The 21,987-nt window shown below is 43.4% G+C and overlaps 2 protein-coding genes and 1 long non-coding RNA gene across 9 annotated transcripts in view; 2 read left to right on the forward strand and 1 right to left on the reverse strand.

Moving 5' to 3' along the window:
* Window positions 1-4,944, forward strand: part of phf24 (PHD finger protein 24) — a 29,623-nt gene extending 24,679 nt beyond the window's left edge. The window contains exons 7-8 of the mRNA XM_086188342.1: window positions 3,319-3,396; window positions 3,629-4,944. Coding sequence (XP_086044468.1) covers window positions 3,319-3,396; window positions 3,629-3,725 — 175 coding nt within the window. The 3' untranslated portion in view covers window positions 3,726-4,944. The remainder of the gene's footprint in view (window positions 1-3,318; window positions 3,397-3,628) is intronic.
* Window positions 1,725-15,062, reverse strand: LOC147244230 (uncharacterized). Of its 5 annotated transcripts, none has more exons than XR_015110488.1 (4): window positions 14,840-15,062; window positions 10,936-11,119; window positions 4,131-4,224; window positions 1,725-3,739 (listed from the first exon to the last, which is right to left on the reverse strand). It is a non-coding gene; the product is annotated as an uncharacterized LOC147244230 (long non-coding RNA). The 5 variants fall into 5 exon arrangements; XR_015110489.1 differs by having other exon boundaries at window positions 10,936-11,443; XR_015110486.1 differs by lacking the exon at window positions 14,840-15,062 and adding an exon at window positions 14,413-14,524.
* On the forward strand, window positions 14,186-21,453 carry prkab1a (protein kinase, AMP-activated, beta 1 non-catalytic subunit, a). 3 transcript variants are annotated; one of them, XM_086188343.1, is made up of 9 exons: window positions 14,576-14,805; window positions 14,906-14,983; window positions 15,581-15,763; window positions 15,849-16,018; window positions 16,125-16,218; window positions 16,449-16,563; window positions 17,887-18,020; window positions 18,154-18,222; window positions 18,949-21,452. In XM_086188343.1, exons 3-9 carry the CDS (start codon window positions 15,614-15,616, stop codon window positions 19,024-19,026), a joined length of 810 nt encoding a protein of 269 aa, XP_086044469.1. In that variant the 5' UTR covers window positions 14,576-14,805; window positions 14,906-14,983; window positions 15,581-15,613; the 3' UTR covers window positions 19,027-21,452. The 3 variants fall into 3 exon arrangements, with proteins under 3 accessions (XP_086044470.1, XP_086044469.1, XP_086044471.1); XM_086188344.1 differs by lacking the exons at window positions 14,576-14,805; window positions 14,906-14,983 and adding an exon at window positions 14,186-14,371; XM_086188345.1 differs by lacking the exons at window positions 14,576-14,805; window positions 14,906-14,983 and having other exon boundaries at window positions 18,949-21,453.
* The last annotated feature ends 534 nt before the right edge of the window (window positions 21,454-21,987 follow it).

The following is a 21,987-nucleotide window of genomic DNA, read 5'->3' on the forward strand; positions in this document are numbered from 1 at the left end:
TGCAGTCAATATTTAAATGTCTTAATGAATTCCACTGAGACAGCCAGACCACAATAACAGCGCTAAGGAATCATCTAATCTATCCTCTGTGTTGCCACCAAGTCCCCATTAGCAGGCACTTACCTTCCTGCCAGCTTGACGTGGAGTCTGACTAAATTCATGCTATAAATAAAAGTCATTCATTATCTCATAGACTGACGTTATTAGACGAAGGTTCGTGAGGCGGACTGAGGTCATGTCTAACGATGTATGGAGACAATAACACCAACGCGTGGTGTTCTCACAGCGCTGCAACCAGCGATACCGACGCCAAGTCTTTTGATGAGACTGTCAAAGGAGAGATGCGACATTAGGTGCATTTCAGAATGACACAACGCAACCCAGTGCAACTTCACCGCAAAGTCTTCAAGGAGAACTGAATCAACACCTTCCTGATGCAACCTCCAGGAAAAATCAAACACCGTGATAACAGCAGAAAAAGCTGCAATCAGCGAACACTCATTTTACTGCGTTGACCACTGATGTGGTTGTGTTGTCATCTGTCCCTGTAATCTTAGCTTGATTAGCGTCCATGTTTGAGTCAACTTCCTCCACTTTTCAATCATCAAATTTCACATTTTCAATGCAAAACCTTTATTCCAAACTATAAATGATAGCCAATGTAAGCCAGAAATTTTGATTTGTTTGTTAGTTACTCACCCTTAGGTGCAATTTGAGAAGTTTTCCATCTCTTGATTTTGGTGAATCCAGCACGCCTGTCACGGACTTGTTGCTGGAAGTTACAGGAGAATGTAGATTGACAATAGCAAAACTATGCAAAACAACTGTTTACAAACCTGAATGTTAGCTGCTCACCGTTTAAACACCCGGCCCGGGAGTCCAGGCTAATATGAACCAGGTGGGAGGCAGGAATTGAAGGAATTATGCAAGCTAAGTTAGAAAAACAGGTGCATGGTCATGGTTGTTGGTAACACATCAAGGTGTTTGTGGATTATTGAGCAAACTCCTGGAAAAAGAAAGACTTTGATTATATTGAACTATGCGTTTGAAAGTTTGTATACTGACACTTTCTTTAGTGTTGTTGTTGTTAATCTTCGGTCTCCATTAGCTTCCAGTAGCACGTGTGGCTGTGAATTATAGGTTCCCTAAGAGGTCATACATGGAGGAAAGAAAATACACTTGAATTGAAAATATATGAATAATAAATGAATAATTGATAAACAAATAATTTTTGGTTGAAGTATCACTTTAAGCAAGTTCTGTTTTTTCTCGTGCCCTCACCGAACCGGACCTAAACGCAGCACGACGTCAGGAACCATCACTGAGAGAGAACGTCGTTTCACTAAGCTGCGTTGTCTGAAAAGTTGTTGCAGGTTACATGTATGAATAAAATGCAAGCGCCTCAATGCGGCGACCTTGTTTCACCACACAATGAACATTTCACTGCTCTTTCATCACTTTTGTACCCACAGAGATGTCATTAGGGTGGTAATTAAAGGAGGTTTCCTTTGTAAGCACCCAGCAGCTACGTTAAGATGCACATCAGTGCTCCGTGAATATTCCAAAGGATGGCAATGTTCAGCATGTTCTGGTTGGGTTTTTTTCTGAATTTAACATGAAGACGTGGGATATGCTGACATTATTAGGGTATTCGTATTATACTTTGGACATGTATGAGGCATTTTCCGAAAATGCATCGCACATCCAGGTTTTTACAGCCCTTTAATACATCCACAGCTGGGAGCCTGTTTTCCTCCAGATGGGTAAATATGCTAATGTTAGCCTAATGCCATGACGTAGCGTGCTAACGGGGGACAACTGTGTTGTAGCTTCCTGAAATATATTCAGTTTATCATTACTGAGTGCATGTAAACGAGGTCATTGTGTGTGACATTGTCCGGACTTCAGTGGTGGAATAATATGTCCTTTATTTGTGTAAAAGTATTGCTAATAACACATATATGTGACGGCATGTAAGTACATGTACATAAGTATTAGCGGCAGCATGTACTTGGATATCACAATAAAAAGATACTCCTTGTGGTGAATATCCACTTTGGTGTTGGACTATTGTGACAGCTATAAAAATATAGATAATCACATCTGGTGAACAAATAGTAGAATACAAAGTGCAGTATTTCCGTCTGAACTACTGCAGATGGGTATGAAATCAAACTGTACAGAGTAATAACCCACCGCTGAAGTGTGTGACGTACGCGCCCATGCATGTGCTTGATAGTCGTCGTTGCCTCTTGTGCTGTCACGTCGTCTTTGCTGTACCATTCCATCTCTCTCACCTACTCCACATGCCTCATTCCCCGCAGACTCATGGGACTCTGCTCTCCTATGAATTGTGGGTGAGTGTGACTCAGCACTGCGCATGGCTCGTCTCCTTCTTTCCTCACTCCGGCACCCTCCAGCGCTCCTTGAGTGTTCTCAGAGAGAATTGGGGCCTCGCTCTAAACGAGCCAACCCTCTTAAACTCCGCCACTTTACCGACACGCAGCAATCAAAGACGCACACGCATCCTTGATAAAGTTCAATGAGATTAAATGTAATACTTAATGTTTGAGGTCTTATTATATGAAAGCATGGGAAAGATTTAGGCTGGCCTTTAATTACAGGGATCCAAAGAAAGCCTTTTGTTCGATTAAGGGGATTAACTGAAGCCTCTCTTATCATTGGAGGAGGGTCACTCGGGACCTACGCGCTGCACACAGCGCACATCAGGTCCACACATCAAACTTAAAATGCAACCTAATTTATACTTGTTAAAAAGCAAATGAATATAAAATGAGTGGGAACGCTGTGCTGGCCTTGATCGCTGGATTACAGTCATTCAGTGTGACAGCGAGAAGGAGTTGAACTCAGTCTGAAGGTTCATCAAAAGACGTCGCAATTTCAAACACTCATGACTCACCGAGGTGTGGAAGAGGAAAAAGTTATTTTCTGGTTTTCTAGATTTGAAAGCAAAACAGAGACTTCAGACAAGCATATTCAAAACTTTTCCCACTGTGATGATTTAGCTTGTGTTTTGTTGCAAGGGTTATCAGAACCAACGTTTGAATATTGTTTTTGAAAATGAACACAAGATATTGACTGGAAAAAAAGCAGTTTGTCTGCAGGTGTAGATCCTCTCCAGCTGCACTTGTCAGTCTCCGCCATGCGGTACCCATCCATGGATTCTGATGATGCTCGTCTTTGTTCCCCCTTTTCAGTCCTGCTTGCTGTTTTTTTTTGTTTTGTTTTTTTTCCTTGACACTTTTTGCAGGTGGTGATGTGATTTCTGCCTGTTGTTGCTTTTGTCTTCTGGTGCAGTATCAGTCACGTCGGTCCCATGTGTGAGAGCAGTCCGGCCAGCTCTGGCAGTGAAAGAAGCAAGACTGATGACAACAGGTTTGTCCTCTTTCATTTTTTTGTGGGAACAGACACGCGCCGCTGGCAGGTTGAGATTATTAGAAACAGCCTATGCTAGTTCAGGTAATGATAAATGGACGCTTCAACACCGCGGCGCAGACATCAGCGACCTCAGGCTGCGGTTGGTTTATCCTTCAAATGAAGGAACCTGCCAGTGAGTGAAAGACTGACTGTTATCTAATATGTTGTTAATGTTCTGTCTGTCCACCAGGCCAACGACCTGGGCTGACTTTCTAAGAGAGAGTGCCATCTATATTTTGGCTGCACGTCCCAATAGTTCTGCCATGCACATCCGTCTTCCTCTATAGTCCAGGATCCTGCACTGTAACCAACAGAGAGAGAGAGAGAGAGAGAGTGTCAGGGAGAGAGGGAGAGTTGGAGGGTGTGTACCTTGTAGCTCTACAAATGAGAGCATTGACGTGATGACAGCAACAGAACCAACTGGATTGAAGCACAGACAGACAGACAGACAACGGATCAAGCCGTCAACAGAAACTGTCCTCCTCTGCATCACCTTAACAACACACACACACACACACACACACTGACAGACATCAAGCTGTCAACTCCAAAAACTTGACGAAGAGCCTCCTCCAGTCAGTCAGCCAGTGATAACTGAGAGTAGAGATCACGCACGCGAGCTCCTAGGATGCTCACACTCTCCTTTAAACAAGCAACGCTCGGCTCCACGGCCCTCCGGCTACATAACTTACCTCTCCATGTTGGCGCATTGGTCTGACAGGCTGTTACTCTTTCAAACATACATTCCTGTGGGCCTCATTACATCCTCATAATAGCTCCTTGCACCTGTAATGGGATTGTGTTGTTTGCCATCAAGTTGTAAATCACAACACACAGAGGCACACACAGATTCATTATTGCCGCTGTTTGATGATGGTGGACCGGCTTCTGTGGGGAGATTTTAAAAAGAACTGAAATCCACCTGGGAACATTATATTATATTAGAACTGCTATACAATCCAGTATGAATTATTATTATTATGCATTAAAAAGCTCTATTTATTCATGTATCCTCTGATGTATCCTCTGTTTATCCCCATTTTCATCCAAGAATCCATGTTCTTCTAAAACTGTAAATAACTCAGTGACGTGTAAATATATATATATACATATATAGATATAATACTGCCATATATTACATCTGTTCCTGTTGTGCTCAGATCTGCACATGAGAAGATGGAAGCATCTCCCATCCTGGTCCACTACTGTCAATCTTTTTTCTTTGTTTGTTTGTTTGTTTTGCACCAGTTGGAGGACGATGTGACATAATCACTGTACTGAAATGATGAAAGTGTTACGGAAAACATGGTGGGAACGCACATGCACATGAACCTTAAGCCTAGAATCACTGACAACATACCATAACAAATAGAATGTCATGTAGCGTGTGTATGCCGTGTAATGAAGGTTCTATGCAAGGTTCTCTTAGTAAATCAAGGGTACGTATGACACGATCATGTGAGGGGTACGTCTCAGTGCTGAAATAAAGGCATGGCATTTACTCTCCCGGAGACTCTTGAGTTTGTGTCGTTTCTCCTTTTTTTTTGGGGGGGGGGGGGTAGGAATTCACAAAGTTAAAAACAATCAAAGAAAACAAGGTATTGACCAGAATAATGGGTGGTTGAGTCCAAACCACAAGACAGGACTCACTTTCCCATAATCCTACATGTCAAGATATGGGAAAAAAACCACACTTTATGCCTCCAGCAGCACTTCCTTCATTCTTGTATGAACTCTTAACATCCTATTCATGGTTTTGTGTGTGTGTGTGTGTGTGTGTGTGTGTGTGTGTGTGTGTGTGTGTGTGTGAGCACTCGCCCATTTCCTGGGCTGGGGACAGGGATCCCCAGTCCATCATAATGCTGACATCACACTGACGGGCAATTTAGAATGAGGGGAACCAGGAGAGAACACAGTGAGAACATGTAAACCGGCGGTCGGGCTCACACCCGTCCTGCTGTAACTGTACAACCGAACTTGATAAGGTTGATGTCTGGCAGCCTTTTATTACCTGACAAGCCCTGTATTTGATGATACTACTGCAACTGCTACTACTACTGCTAATACAAGGACACAACAATCACAAACAAAGCATCACTGAGATAAAAGTGAACGAGGCTAGAAAAGTGTTTTTGAAGAATATTGAAGTTCCTTTTGGCCTTTTGGATGTTAATTCACAATCGTTACTGTCTTGATTCTGATATGGCCAGAAATATTTTGTGAGTAATTCCCTCTCCAGTTGTATATGAAGATTGAGTGATATTGACCTTTGCCCTATAAATCTTATTGGGGAGGACATTTGTGCCAAAGTTGAAGAAATTCCCTTGAGGTTCATGAGATCTCAGGAAAAGATCATGAGAATGGGAGCGAGAACCCAAACCATGATGTCTGCAGACCACTGCTGCCTCCACCGTCGTCCTAAAAATGGGAATCTTCATGTACAGCAATATTAAACTACATACAATTGTTAATTTACACAACTCCACCCATCCACCCCCGATACTGTTTATCCTGTTGAGAGTCATGGGGGCTGGAGTCCCACCTCCGTGGCACAGACCCTGGCCCAGCCTCCAGGCCATCACGCAGAGACACTCACATTCACACCTTCGGGCAACTTACAATCTCCAGTTAACATGTTTTTGTGGTGTGGGAGGAAGACGGAACGCCCAGAGAGACCCTATCACCTACCACACAAGGAGAACATGCAAACCCCACACAGAAATTTGAACCTGGAACCGAGAACAAAATTCCCATGTGATCATACCATCATTTCACATTTCCCCTGAAAGCTGGTTAACAGCACTTAGGATGCCATTTCTAAAGATAAAGCGCTATGGGTAATAGATGGACTGTTCCGCAAAGCTGCAGTTGGATGGTTCTAACTGAAACTAGAGGCCTTACAAGCCTTTCAAGTGTTGGATTCTCCACCTTACAACAGCTTTGGGTTCCAATTGGCCGAGCAGTGGCTTCTCCCCAACCACGGCGGAGAGAGGAGGCCAGGGGTCTTTTAACTTGAAGTTATACCCTCTGTCAGTCAGGCCTACCACTTCCGGTTTAATCAGCAAGGGGCTCAAAACACAGCTGTGAGGTCCACCATTTGAGAATCCATCTGGAAATGAAGTACCCTCTCACTGCGTCTGGAAAGGATTATGAGGACATGGAAAGCTTCTAGTAACTGAACAGCCATTTTCCATAATTAACCTTCCTTGTGTTCGGGTGGCTGTGTGGAGGATGAGGATGACGAGGCGTTAACATCTTCAATCATGCAGATGTGTCCAGTGTTCCGAGGAACAGATGTTCTCTTTCACCAGCCTCTCGGAGCACTTTATCACCACAGTGGCGAGCACTTGTGGGTGACAGTCACTGACGCGCTCTGGTCAGGGTTTCTTGGCTACTGGGATGATGGTGGACTTCTTGAAAGAAATGTGAATGTCAGAGAGGTGAGACCAAGCCGGGGACTGCTGGGATATGGCTGGAACCTCCTGTGCTAGGTGGTCAGTGCGTGACTTTCAGAGTCTTTCATTCGATCCATCTGGTTTGCAGCCTTGTTCACACATTTCATGGAGAGTGAAAACACTCTCCCTACACTGGCTCAGGTGTGATGGCTTCTCCGCTCCTGGTGGCCTCGAAGCAAATACACAAATGTTGAGCTTGTCTGCAAAAGACACACTGGAACTCACCGAGGGATGGTTTCTGTCAGCTACTTAATCCTGTTTGCTGCATCACATTGTCAAACTTGTGAGTCCGCCTTCGACTCATACTTCCCTGCTCATATTGTCAATTTGAACTCAGCCTTGTATGCAGAGGAACTGTAGGTGTTGCAGAGTAGTGTAGTTTAGTTCGTTTAGTTTAACTCTAAAATGCATAACTGGGTCAAAAATGACCCTGTGAGTTTGTTTTCTTGCAAAGTCTTCGTAATGAAAAGTTATCATTTCATTTTCCAGGTAATCCTAATCCTGGATAGAAAGCCATTAAAATTTTAATCGATATTTTTCTACATTTTAAGAAATTATAGTTTGTGAATTCCCTCCCCGAGCTTCCACGGTTGGGTCAAAAAGGACTTGCATGCATTTCCTATCGGAATCTCATGAACCTTTGATTCCGATAAACTGTGGATGTGAGGAAAAAAAAAAATTTTGGAACACACAATTTCCACGTTCGTATCATCTTCATCTGTCAACAGCGATTCAATTGAAACAACATTCTTGCACATTCATATTTGTGCTTGTTTGTGGAAGACTATGCGTTACCATCTTTCACCAATTTACTGGCCTAATCTGTTCTGTGCTCTCACTTTTCTTTGTTTTCAATTACTATTGATGAAAATGTGTCAGCACGTTCCAAATGTAATCCTTATTGTGTGTCCAGTGAAAAAAAATGTACCAAATGCTTATTCTGAACAAAATTAACAAAAAAATGGCACAAAAACGCACTGAACGCACGAGCTGGCCACAGTAAGAAAGGAGGTTCCTTACTTAGACGTTCTTCATATGCTAACATATCATGATTCACTACGGCTCTTTCTTACTGTCGCAATTTACACTTTCAAATCTAACTGGATCTACTCCAAATCCCTGGAGCAGGAATCACGGCAACATCAAGTGTGATTGCAGAGATTATAAATGATTCGGCATATCTCACAGGGCTCATCCTGAACGCTTCATGGTCAAACAGCATGTAGCCGGTGGGAAGGTCAAGCGGGTCGCAGCACAAGAACGTTCCCAAGGAGAAGAGGAGAGGATCTAAGTGTCTGAGCTCATCAAGAGCAGTAATCTGGGTCTAAGGCCATGACCGGACCTCTCCTCCACCTCCAGTTAAGGTGAAAAGTCTCTTGTAACAACAACAACAGGTCACCTTCTCAATAAGAAGCTCAATAGAGAGGTGGGATAGAAACTAAATGTTTTAACAACAAATTGATTATTGCTATTGTCCTGGTTTCTAATGCCTTTGTATTACAACTTCAGCTACTTGGCTAGCCAGTTACACAAATTAAAACCAACAAAATACAACATGAATAATTAGATGAGAGAAAGGAGCTCAAATGGAAAACTGTCTCATCCAAGGCTGGTATCACAGAGCGTAAAGGAGGCCTACCCACGGTTGATGAATGGATGCTTGCGTCTGTATTAGTCCTTTTGTATTTTGGTTCTGTGTTCATTTTGTCTGATCTTCTGTTCTGTTCTTTTTGTTTGTCTCTGTGATTCTCAGTCAGGCAGTTTGTTGGTTTTCTACTCCTTCTACATCTTTTTTTTTCCCCTTTGGTTTACTTTCAATAAATGCATCAGTTCTTGGGTGGCACGGTGGTGCAGTGGTCAGCACTGTTGCCTCACAGCAGGAAGGTTCCAGGTTGGAGCCCCGGCTCCAGCAGTGTGGAGTCTGCATGTTCTCCCTGTTCCTGTGTGGGTTCTCTCTGGTACTCCAGCTTCCTCTCACAGTCCAAAGACATCAAGAGGGGACGAGGCTGATTGATACTCTAAATTGACCGTAGGTGTGACTGTGAGTGTGAATGGTTGTCTGTCTCTATGTGTTGGTCCTGGGATGGACTGGTGACCTGTCCAGGGTGAACCCTGCCTCTCACCTGAAGGCTGCTGGGATAGACTCCACCCCCCGTGACCCTTAACAGGATAAGAGGTAGAAAATGGATGGATGGCATCAGTTCTTCAGTAACTGCCTCTGATGGTCTCTGCTTTTGAGTCCATCCGCCTCCACTCTTTGTTACAAGGACTGTGCCCCAATTATTATTGCATCCTCAAACTGAGGATATTATATTATCACTGTCAATCTGTTCCGGTGGATTGGTTCCATCGCGAAGCCATTATCCCCTTACTTGTCACGGAAATGAGGAGGATAAATAAAAGAGTAGTGGTAATGAATGGGAGCAAGGGACGCAAAAACAGCAAACAGGGAGAAAGCGAGAGACAAACTGGGAAACAAAGATAAAAGAGAGAGAAAGAATCAGAGTGTGTGTGGGAGACAAGTTATTTTGATGAGGATGTTATGTAATTGTTTCATAACACATTCAATGATAATGTTCTTGACCTGGCTAATTGCTACATTTAATCCTGAGTTGAATGTAAATCTTGAGCTCCCACCAGAATAGCTTTACAAATGACCGGACTAATGAGAAAGATTGTTTCAAACCTGTCATTCAGCGTTTGAATTTAGTGTTTTGATTCAGCAATAATTGAATCGTGATCAAGTTCTTATGGATCAAGACATATTTTACAGGGCTGAAAGAAGAGGGAAGCAAAAACTTAATTATGATATCCACTTTTTCATTTGAAATTGGCCATAGTGAAGCTTTCAGTTGGAACTTGAGAAATTGTGAAGTTGTGTCCTGTCATTTATGGGAAAGGCTTTGCATTCAAGTGCTAACCAGATGGAAACCACCATTGCTCGTCTAACACAGCTTTGACCGTCAGCTAACGTTACGCTAATCATCAAGAAGCAATGGGGGAACAAATTTGTTTCCTAACTAATGTGAATGAGTAGGCTAATAAAATAATATTTAGCCCAGTGTAATATTAATATTTATAGTAGACAAGTCATGAAATGACACAGATAAAACTCTTAGTGTTAATAAATAACTCTGTTAGTCTCAAATTAACAGAGTATGACAGGTACGGCCAAGTTAGCTAGAAAGAACTTTGGCTAAAGTTATATAAGCTAACGTTACTCTCTGATTTTAGAAGCCACTTAGGTAATGAACTGGTGATGTACTTGATAAGATTGGACTGTTGTTAATGTCAGTATTTTTAAAGACACGTGCAGTTATGAGGAAAACTGACCAGATGTAAATTCATGACGAGGTGTATCGTTTGCTGACGAACATTAGCAATTGCCAAGTTAGCAACTTTAGCCGCTGGCGGTTTCATGTTGTTCTTTGCAGTGTGTGGCATCATCACCAAATGTAACATGACGAGATGGACCACATGAATTGTCTGCCTTATTACTGCTATTTCAACCCTGACCACATGTTGTTATGTGTGTCACCCTGGTAACCTGTAGATGAAATTAATCCAGCAGGAGTGAGTGAGACACCAGCTGACTGGAAGGAGTAAATGTTGTCCAATGCACCTTAAATTTACCCCTCTATTGTCTGTTGCCTGCCAAAGCTAAAGCAGTCCTTCCTCCCTGGCGCTGTCACTATGAACAGTTTTTATTGATGGAAAATTATGCTGTTTTTTTCCCCTGTTCTCACTGGCCGTTTCTATTTTTTCATGTAGTTTTGTGCAGTCAGTGAACTGAAGACAAATGGACAAGCAACAAAGCAACAAATGCGTCTACTAATCAATACATAATGCATTTTCCCAGATGTAAAGCATTTCTAGTGCTGGTGGTGATGAAGGGCTGATGCATTGTTGGCTTTGAAGAGATATTTAGGTGTTAACATCCCTCATTTTTGAGCTTTTTAAATATCAAAGCTTTCATTCAGTGTTGCACAGGGTGTGAAGTGTGTTGCGTGTCAAGGTGGCGAGATAGTTGTTAGTCACCTACCCCATGTGTAATCCAGGCCGGTGTAAAGGTTACCTGGCTCTCACCGTGCCGAGAGTATGAGGGCCAGCTGCTGGCTGAGAGGTTGTGGTGCGGCTGGCTGAGTCAGGGTGATGGCTTCACTCAGCAGGGACAAGTAACAGTAAACAGGAGTGACAATGTGGTCACAGCCACTGTCCGAATGAAGCTACGGTAAAATGTCAGGATCTTAGTCACAGCAGCAGGTTTGGAAACAACAAGGAAATAATAACATTCTATAAAGTATGAAAGGTTGAATGTTCTCCCTGTTCCTGTGTGGGTTCTCTCTGGTACTCCAGCTTCCTCCCACAGTCCAAAGACATCAAGAGAGGACGAGGCTGATTGATACTCTAAATTGACTGTAGGTGTGACTGTGAGTGTGAATGGTTGTCTGTCTCTATGTGTTGGTCCTGTGATGGACTGGTGACCTGTCCAGGGTGAACCCCGCCTCTCGCCTGAAGGCTGCTGGGATAGGCTCCACCCCCACACGACCCTTAACAGGATAAGAGGTAGAAAATGGAAGGATGGATTAATGGATGAAAGGTTTGACTTTAACATTTGAGTGACAGAAAATATAAGAAACACATCAAATGATCTCAATTTCTAACACATCTAAGCTAGCAGCCAGACATTCTAGCCAACTCCATCTCTCCAACCACCATCCATTTTTAGATCCACCTCCGCAAGCGAAAACAGCACATCCCACCTCCAGCAGCCAGGCCATCTTCATCCTCGCCGCCTGTTCTGGAGCTGACACAAGGCAATTATCGCCACCTGATTCCAGGACAGACGTCCAACATGCCAGGCTCTTTCTCTACCTCCCTCCCCCACTCCCCCTCTTTCTCATCCGATAGAACATATGCTGCTCTCACCTTTTCCCGAAAGTACATTTTCACAGTAAAGAGCCGCCTGAAAAGTAACAAAACAATACAGGCTACATGAAAAAAGGAATATGAGTTATGAAGGAGAACAAAAATACATGTTTTGGATGGAACTCCTGCTGTGGAGTAACATCGCTGGAATGAAATCTGCTGTGGCCAGGGTCGTAAATTGGTGCAGTTTGCGCTGTGACACTGGAGAAAACCGTTCCTCGTGAACCGACAGTCTCCTGTTTTTAAATGGAGACTAACTTCAGTCCATCCAATTCCTTCTCTGCTGGACTTTTTAGGGCCTGAGCACTCAACAGTGCGAGAGCCCTCTTGTTTTTCAAGAGGTTATTATCCTTTTTTCTTTTTTTTTTTTTGTCCGCCAGCAAAAGCGCCTTTTGGAGACTTTCAGAAACTCATCAAGCTTTGTAACCGCGTCAGGTCTAGTGAAAATTTTGATACATTTGAGGTCATGGGCCAAGTTTTCAAAAAAAATCCCTCAACAGTGTTCCCTTTAAAATGAAAAAAAAAAAAAAAAGAGCCCTCAATGTGAGTTTCACCTTGCATGAAATTCAGTGGGCACCTCTCTATCATGACAAGACACGCAAAAAACCTCCCGTGCGACCGTGCCTTTAAACCAACAGGAAGTGCGCCATTTTCGTCTCATCCTGAAATGTTGGCTGCTTTTTCTTTCTTTTTTTTCAGTTTTCGGGTTCGTACTTTGACGTTCTCGTCTGATTCTCTTCAAATTTCATCCGTCTCTACCACATGCCGTACTGATCTTAAATTGGAAAGTGTTTTAGTTTTCACTGTTGTGTGTGGGCGTGGCAGGACTTTTGGGGGGGTGGGTGGGTTGTTGTCATGCAGAGCCTAGTAGAAGCCAGTGGAGGGGGAGCTATGGGACCTTCAGCGAGTTCTGGTTGATAATCTTCATTTGGAATCCACTGTAAATGATTTAAAAGAAGCTCGCCTGAAACAAGCGTCTAGTCTAGACGGGACAAAATGAAAGCCTGGATAAATAATTCAAGATCTGAGGAGGACGGGATGCGTCTCATTTTGTGCAGTGTTCCAACTGAAGGACACAGGACAGGATTAGTTTAGGAACCAGGAGAGGAGAAGCAAAAATTACTAAGATTATTTGCAAGGCGGTTTGATATCTGAATGTAGAGGACTAATCCTATTTCTGATTGTATCAGAGCGTGGGATATTGAGAAATAGTGCAGCAGAAGACTTCGATTAGATTGACAGAAATACAAAGTACTGGTGGTTTAGTTGGGGACACATAAATGTCCCATTGTTAACATGTATATATGCTGTCATATGACATCATATAAATAAATCATGAATCATCATGTCATTTTACAGTAAAAGAGACTCTTTCCTCATTACAAATCCATCCAGCCATCCATTTTCTACATTGCTTATCTGTTAAGGGTCGCGGGGGAAGCCTATCCCAGCTGACATGGGAGAGAGGTGGGTTCACCCTGGACGGGTCACCAGTCCATCAGGAGCAATCAGGGGTTCAGGATCTTGCTCAAGGACACTTGGACATGGTCACCGGGGGAAGTGAGGATCGAACCAGCGACCCTTTGGTTGCTAGACAGTCCTCTGAGCCATGCTGCCCCAATATGATACACATATTAATTTAAAATATGGACCCTGCATGTAAGTAAGACTTATGACACTATCTTCATATTAGTTTGATGTTGAACTTTTTCTTCACTTAAAAACCTGTTCCTCTTTTTAATTTGAATGTCCCATTTCAAGTAGAGCCACATAAACTGTGACAGAAATGAACTGTGGCACTGTTCTAAATATCAACACAACTGGGTTTCTGGTATCCAGTGGTGGTAATGAAGGTTATTTTCACCATCTATTATCTGTAGTATATGTGTATACCAAGCGGCATTTAAAAAAAAAAAAGTCATTTTACTTTTATCCCATTACATTAAAAGGAAGGAACTGTAAATTTGCAACTTTTCTTTTAACAATGTATTGTTTCTTCATTAGAATAAAACAAGATTTTATGTCGAGTGTAAAAAAAACAACACGGACATGAGCTATAGCACTGCTACACACCGTTTCCATTGGTTACTGTCACTCGTTATCTTAACTGCTACATGTTAAATGCCGTCGGAAATAAAATAAATTACTTTTGATTTAACTCTGTGTATTTAAAAACATATAAGAAATCCAATTTAAGGACTTTGGCCCGATTAAAATCCGACGTCTTCTCACCACATTCGGACTAACTCGTCCACAGCCAGCAGAACTTGACCCACGACTCCATCTAGCGTTCAGTATTGACAATTACATCTTGTCGTTCATTAACTATTTGCAATTTTGGATCGAGAAGACATAACTTTGACAAAGAAATGCGATAATTTCTGACGTGATGATACATTAGGTTGATAAATATTCGTGGAATTATTCTATCTGACCTACTGCGCATGCGCACAACAAAGGAGGCGTGACCCATATGAATGTTTTGGTTAGTGATCGCATGATAAGAGGAGCTAAATGTCATAGCCGCGACGGCTGTCAACTCTTTTCAGGTAAATAAATAGCAAACTGACTGTGACTGTATGGATAATACCGTAAAGGGTGTTGGATGGAAGGCGTCTGAATGAAGCAGCGGTACTAGGAGCGCCCGACTAAAGCCTGACCACACTCTGATGCTACGTTAGCTGCTAGCTAATCACGTTAGCTCCAAAGCCTGTAACGGCGGTACCGTTAACTAATGTAACCGTTACCTAACAGGATTTAATCCGCCCTCCGGTCAGTAAAATATGTGTTCTCTCCTCGAAGGTGTCGCAGGTCAGGTTTTAACACGGGCAGAGCTGCCTGGGCTGTGGGGGAGACATGCTAACCTGCGGAGGCTAGGCTAATGTCAACAAAACTCCCAAGCGTCCTGCGCGCACGTTCGCTGTATTAAAACATCGGTTGACTGCAGATTTAATTTCCTTACGGATGTTGAGAGCCAAACCAGGTATAAACGTTTAAATGAGACTTTTTTATCTCACCTTGTCTGCGTTGTAACGTTCATACAGTCGAAGCATTGTATGACGAAGTTTGTCTTCAAATCCCAGAGACACAATAACCATGTTGAAGCTACTGGACATGTGTGAGACACCGAATGATTAGAAACAGTCACGGTCAGTTGTCAGGTTCGTAGTCACACATCATCATCTTCATCATCATCAGCACTGCTCCATCAGTGATGAGTCCATTAAAGCAGCCATTAGTTTCACTTAGTTTCACAACAGTAAGGGAATCAGTGTGCACTTGCTGCTAGCGTCACTGAAGCAGGTGATCCGTCACTCAGAGTCTTTATTTCTCGTTAGTTTTGCAAGGTTATGTTACTCCTGCTTGCTGATGTCCCTGCATTACCGAATCGTGTCACAGCAGCAGCGTCTCAATGCTGCACGTAGTGTAATTAATGTTAACTAAAAGCTGTATCAAAGCTGATTTGACACTCTTGTGTAGAGCTGCAGGTCCTGCAGGTGGTAGGGTGGATGAGTACCTGAGAGGATCATTTAGAATCAGTTCTGTTTCATTTAGAAAACTGTGCTTTAGAAATAATTGCGAGTTTGCAATAATGTGAGGAAGCAACATATATTCAGCTCAATTTAAAGAAAACAAAATGTATTTTGCATTTGGATCATCAGGTATTAAAAAACAACTCTTGTTCCAAATCTTCTTTTATTTTGTTAATGAAATTTAATCTTCTCCGAGTTGCTAATTTTCTTTAAAACGCCACACAGTGACCTTGAAACAGCCGGCGAGAAGACGACGGGATGGGGAACACCAGCAGCGAGAGGGCTGGGATGGGGCAGGGGGAGAAGGCTCAGCGGAGAGACAGTCGGGGTACCAAGGAGGGAGAGAGGCCAAAGATTCTGATGGACAGCCCGGAGGACGCTGATATATTTCATGGTGAAGATATGAAAGTATGTCATGCTGCTATTTTTAACACTACTCTCACACTTCCAGCCACTGGCACAGCTTACAGCGATTGTTTGATGGGTATCCTAGGCTCCTTTAGAGAAAGAGGAGTACCTGGCATGGCAGCAAGATTTGGAAGCAGACGACAAAGTGCCAACTTTAGACCGACCAACCGTCTTTCGCTGGACTGGAGATGGCAAGGAAGTCTTCCTGTCTGGGTCCTTCAACAACTGGGCCAACAAGATTCCTCTGATCCGGAGGTGAGGAGGAGAAGCCTTCCTAAACAATGCCAGATAATGTGTGTGGGTGCAGGTGTGTGTGTATTCTGCTCTCATCTGTGGTATTTTCTCTCATCGCCTGTCAAAGTCAGAACACCTTTGTGGCCATTGTGGATCTGCCTGAAGGGGAACATCAGTACAAGTTCTACGTGGATGGCCAGTGGACTCACGACCCAGCCGAGGTCAGGTTTTATTCTCATGCTCAAATGTGCTGTGAGATGTGCGCTTTAATCAACTCACCGCTCAGCTAGAAAATATGTTTCAGCTGTGAATATTGATAGTTTTTTTCCCCCTCCTATACTTTATTAATTATTTAAAATCAGCATCTGTGTATAAGTCAGTAACAGGAGTCCGTCGAAAACTCCTGATAGATTTTTGGAGTTGCTGGTTTTGATGTTGTGTTTCTTCACAGCCGGTAATAACCAGCCAGCTGGGAACAGTCAATAACATCATCCAGGTGAAGAAAACAGACTTTGAGGTGTTTGACGCTCTGATGGTGGACTCCCAGAAGTGTTCCGACATGTCAGGTGAATTTCTCTGAGTGTGTCGACGCATTTGTGGCTGCCGTTATTCATTTTTATTGTTTCAAGTCTGAGTTTGAAATCTGGAGCCTTTGTCTGTAGCAGTTTATTGTTTTGCATGATACCTAAAAAGAAGCTGCCAATCCAAGCGCAGGGTAACTCCTGCTTTTTAAACACATTCATCTCAGTGTAGAACTATGAACAAAATGGATTTCCTTTATCTACATGTTTTGTGTTTAAATCAGCTGCATGGTGATGCAGTGGTCAGCACTGTCGCCTCACAGCAAGAAGGTTCCAGGTTTGAGCCCCGGCTCCATCACAGGATCTTTCTGTGTGGAGTCTCCTTGTTCTCCCCGTTCCTGTGTGGTTTCTCTCTGGTACTCCAGCTTCCTCCCACAGTCCAAAGACATCAAGAGGGGACGAGGCTGATTGATACTCTAAATTGACCGTAGGTGTGACTGTGAGTGTGAATGGTTGTCTGTCTCTATGTGTTGGTCCTGTGATGGACTGGTGACCTGTCCTCTCGCCAGAAGGCTGCTGAGATAGGCTCCACCCCCCGTGACCCTTAACAGGATAAGCAGTAGTAAATGGAAGGATGGATGGATGCGTTTAAATCGCCCGACCCTGAAAAACACTTACAGCAATCTACGTCTGATTCATAATAACTGAATGACAGTTTACAACTTGAACAGAATTCCTCTGCCCTCTCTCCCATGCTTGGCAAATAAAGTCTGCTATCAGAAAAGTTCTCCTCCTTGAACTCATAGGAGGTTATTTTATAGTCATCCTTCTCCAGAGAAGGATTGTAAACGTAGGGCGTTTTACCGGTAACGCACACCTCAAGTCGTCATAAGCAGGACAGTAAAACATAGAAATGAATCTCATTCTCCACTTCTTTCCTCTTCTGGAATGTTCTGAAAGCTGCAGGTCTCTAGAACTCGCGCTAATGTCCCTGAACGTAACTGTACACAAATGGACCTTTGATCACACCATATTTCATTATCTTATGTCTCTCAAAAGGCTCCTGTCCTGAGACAGTGAGTTGGTAGTTAAGGCTTGTGCTATGAAACCTCTTCCCTGATGCAAAAGAAACAAATTACTGCTCATCTCCTGTACGCTATGATACAACCTGGTCTGAAAAATCCTCCTTTGAAAGATGACCTTCCTAGTAGTAACACTAGCAGTACTGTGGGAGCCCTGCTTGCAGACATCTGTTACTGCGCTGTCTTACGTATGTACTGTTTTCTTAAAATATAACCGGGGTCATATTCAGGTTAGGATCATTCCAAAAGTCTGCATTAAGATGGTTTGTCTCGCTTCCTTCGTTAGACCTCTCCAGCTCTCCTCCTGGACCGTACCATCAGGACGCCTATGTTCCCAAACAGGAAGAGAAGTTTAAGTCCCCCCCCATTCTCCCACCCCACCTGCTCCAGGTCATCCTCAACAAAGACACTGGGATTTCTGTGAGTGTCGTTTTGATGCATTTTCTTCAAGTTTTAGGTATTGAAGGCGTGATGTTGTAGTTACAGACATCATCAGATTATATAAAATAAAATAGAAATAATCTCAGTGATTTAAAGTGGATTTTGTGTCCAGTGTGACCCGGCGTTACTCCCAGAACCGAACCACGTCATGCTCAATCACCTGTACGCTCTCTCCATCAAGGTAAGGCCTCCTCTGGACCGCGTGAGTCATTTGACTTCAGGCTGAAATACGAGAAAACTTCTGTGAGGTCACATTTGTAACAGAAAGTTTGAATTTCTGCTGTTGTATCGCCGATCCCATCTATTGAATTCTAGCCACAAGCTGTTATTTTGGGGGTGGGGGTGGGGTGAAGGAGAGACATTGTGACAGGAAAAACAAACTCAACATTGATGTGGAGACAGAAACTCTCACAGCTGAGAGGAAAAACAAGTCAAAGTACACAGTTGTGAAGTGCACACAGATTCCTGCCTGGGTCATGTCGGCAGCACTTTCCATATCAGTCCACAGCTGCTCAGCCACATACGCTTTCCACTTGGTTTGTTTTTTGGGGTTTTTTTTTTCATTTCTGATTTTTGCGTCTTAGAAATGACTCAAATGAGTCTCAACTTAATAGCTAAAAGATAAACCGGGAGGGCTGGCGAGCTTCAGAAGAGTACGGTCGTGTGTTGAGTGTACGCTGAAGTCAATGTACCATCACTGGTGTTGGTCAGCAGGTGTTAGCAGGATCTTTGGGAGTGGGATTGACTGTAACTCTTACTTAATTACCAGACCATAGCTCAGAGTGCTGGTCTTTGGCTACAAAGAAATGTTTCTAGCTTATATGCAAAAAAGAAATCCTTCCTGTTGTAGTTGGACTGATGAACAACCCCCCCCCCTCCCCCCCCCCGTTGTTGTGTTCTCTAACAGGATGGAGTCATGGTGCTCAGTGCAACGCATCGCTACAAGAAGAAGTACGTCACTACCTTACTCTATAAACCCATCTGAGCCGAAGATCGTCTCGTCCCAGTGTGTCACATGTACACCGAGTGTACAAAACGTGCTCTTTCCACCCAGGAGAGATTGGCAGCAGCTTTCACCTGATAAAGAAGCAGCTGTGTGTGAGCTCCTTTCCTACGAAGAATCGAATTGTGTAGATTCACGAGCCTTTTATAGGTTAGGACATTTCAACTCCACTTCAGACTTTGAATAGTTTACTGAACGCACTGGAACGTTTCAATGCCTACAGAATGGGATCAGACATCTCCAGAGATCCCTCGTGACATCATGTTCCTTTATATTCCATGCACTCATCGTATATATAGTTATTGTTCACCTGTGTCTGTCATGATATGTAACCTGCCTTTGTTTGTTCACTGCCTGCCCTCTGCAGTGTCTTTACCTGACAGGTGGGGGCAGTAATGATACCAGAGGGGTGGACTACAATCAGTTGTCTGTCTCACAAAGGTGACTCTCTTTAAATCTGGCCAGATCGCCATGGCAACTTAAGCTCTCCGTCTAACCTGCTCCGGACCAGATTAGGTTCAGAGTCCAGGCCTGAATCAGGCTGTAAGAAGCTCTGCATTTCATTATCGTCTCCTTCAGCAAGGAGAAGAGACCATCCCTGAGGATTCTCCACGAGCCACACAGATTCTCAGTGTACATGCAGACCTGTGGAGCCGCTGAAGCCCAACTTCATACCACTCTGGTGTGTCCGTGACTTGATTTGCAGCTGTCTGTTCTGACACTGCAGCTAATAAAACACCTAATAGAATCAAATTGATTTCGGCCCAAGTTTGACCAAATTCCTTCACATCAGATCTAAATGCGTCTTGTGCGACTGTAACGTTGAAATGTGCCGAAGTCACTTCAAACCAACATTTCATCCTCATAACAAACGCCATCAACATATCTGCCAGCGCTCCCTGCTGTAATCATGCTGTCATATTCTTCAAATCTCCATTTACAACACATTCCTCTTGACTGAAGCAGGCGGACCGGTCACATGACGCAGCAGATCTTTTCGATGTGAGCAGGACGTGCTCGGTAGTAAACCCCTCTGGACGCATGTGGACAAACATAAATGTGAAGATGAGGAGGATGACCTCACTGCGGTCGTCTGTCCGCCGCTGGGAAGACGACAGCAGTAAAACCAAGAATGTGAATGTAGAAGGAAAAGCACTGCTGTAGCACGCCACTGCTGATTGCTCCACGCACACGAGGTAGTTTTCTATTTTTTTGTGAAGTATAGCGTTTTCGTTTTTTTTTCGTTTGAAGGTGAACTCTTAATACAGTAGTTTGCGGTGTGATTGAAAAGTGAACTAGTAAGAGACCAAAACCATAATGATGTATTATTTTTTTGTTTAGTTCCAACTTTGGTCTAAAAATATATTTATTTTGCACTACACGATGAATATTTTATTTAAATGTAGAATGTGCACACAGTTATTGCCGTATAGTTAATACAGCACAACAATGTATCAAATACTTGGATATAGCAGTAGCATCAGTGGTACTTGTACTGATTTACGTCTGCTGAAGAGTTTTCTTTATTTCACACGGTATAAAAACATTCCAAAACGAGAGGAGCGCTGGAGAGTGCAGAGTTCTACCAAGGCCAGTAGCCCACATCCCGTCAGGGTCTGAACCGAATCCCACACTGATTGTGGGCCTCTTCACTACAGAGGCAGAGAACTAAAGGTCTTAGTGGATGTTGGCAAGTCATTTAAGTTTGTCAGAAAATCATCAGTTTTTAGTTAACCCCCCCCCCCCCAAAATCTAAGGACAAAAGTTTATTCTATGGCTGAATAATAAATGTAGATTTGCCTGATTTTTTTTTCTCCACAAAGATTCATCTGACATTTCATGAAAAAAGCGATAGAATTTTACAAATGCAATTTCAAAGGCCTGTAAAAAAATTTGAAAAATGAAACTAGAAAATTTAGGAGAAGTGGTGGGGTTTGGCTTCACCAACACCTGCGTATTATACATGATCATGATGTGCTGCACAAGGTTCTGTTGAGATGGACTGAGAAACAATATTGATTGACAGCTTACACACGAGTGGTAAATATACCAGGGCCAGTCAAACGTGGACTTATCTTGACATTTTTCATGTATATTCAAACATTTAGAGAATGTAAGGTCCTGAAAATGTTCCTTAATGATGCACAGGTAAAGTCATGAGAAATCCTTGAAAAGTATGAGTACAAATGTGTATGAACCCTGAATGAAAAATCTCCCACTGCTGACAAAAGTGAGGATCTGCATCAGAATCTAGTAAACGTAACATCTTTCCATAACTTGGCCAAGATGGAGCCTCTGATGTGAGCTGCCGTTAATCTACTGTTGTTACGACATCCCTGATTTGTGCCAAAACTTGAGCCGGAAAAAGTCACGTTGTATTGATCAATAAATAACTGATGGAAAGAAAAAAACGTCTTGTGTATTTGAACAGTGGTAAGAAAAAAGAAAGCACATGACTGATGAAGGGACCGGCTGATGAGGAAGCTGAGGTGAGTTGAGCTCAGAATCATGTGACCAACGGAGTGTGTAGGGTCAGGAGAGTGTGGGGTCAGGAGAGTGTGGGGTCAGGAGAGTGTGGGGTCAGGAGAGTGTGGGGTCAGGAGAGTGTACTGTCAGGAGAGTGTACTGTCAGGAGAGTGTGGGGTCAGGAGAGTGTGGGGTCAGGAGAGTGTGGGGTCAGGAGAGTGTACTATCAGGGGAGTATAGGGTCAGGGGAGTGTAGGGTCAGGAGAGTGTACTGTCAGGAGAGTGTGGGGTCAGGAGAGTGTACTGTCAGGAGAGTGTGGGGTCAGGAGAGTGTAGGGTCAGGAGAGTGTAGGGTCAGGAGAGTGCGGGGTCAGGAGAGTGCGGGGTCAGGAGAGTGTACTGTCAGGAGAGTGTGGGGTCAGGAGAGTGTGGGGTCAGGAGAGTGTGGGGTCAGGAGAGTGGGGTCAGGAGAGTGTA

The sequence above is a fragment of the Aulostomus chinensis genome, chromosome 19 (assembly GCF_037954235.1).
Source record: "Aulostomus chinensis isolate RoL2024-O1b breed Wild chromosome 19, RoL_Achi_v1.0, whole genome shotgun sequence".
NCBI classification, from domain to species: Eukaryota; Metazoa; Chordata; class Actinopteri; order Syngnathiformes; family Aulostomidae; genus Aulostomus; species Aulostomus chinensis.

Bases quoted from the DNA above. Each gene is read 5' to 3' on its own strand.
- prkab1a (XM_086188344.1), top strand. From the start codon at position 15,614: ATGGGGAACACCAGCAGCGAGAGGGCTGGGATGGGGCAGGGGGAGAAG. The intron at 16,019-16,124 runs GTGAGGAGGAGA...CGCCTGTCAAAG, and splicing joins AAGATTCCTCTGATCCGGAG to TCAGAACACCTTTGTGGCCA. The intron at 18,223-18,948 runs GTAAGGCCTCCT...GTTCTCTAACAG, and splicing joins TGTACGCTCTCTCCATCAAG to GATGGAGTCATGGTGCTCAG.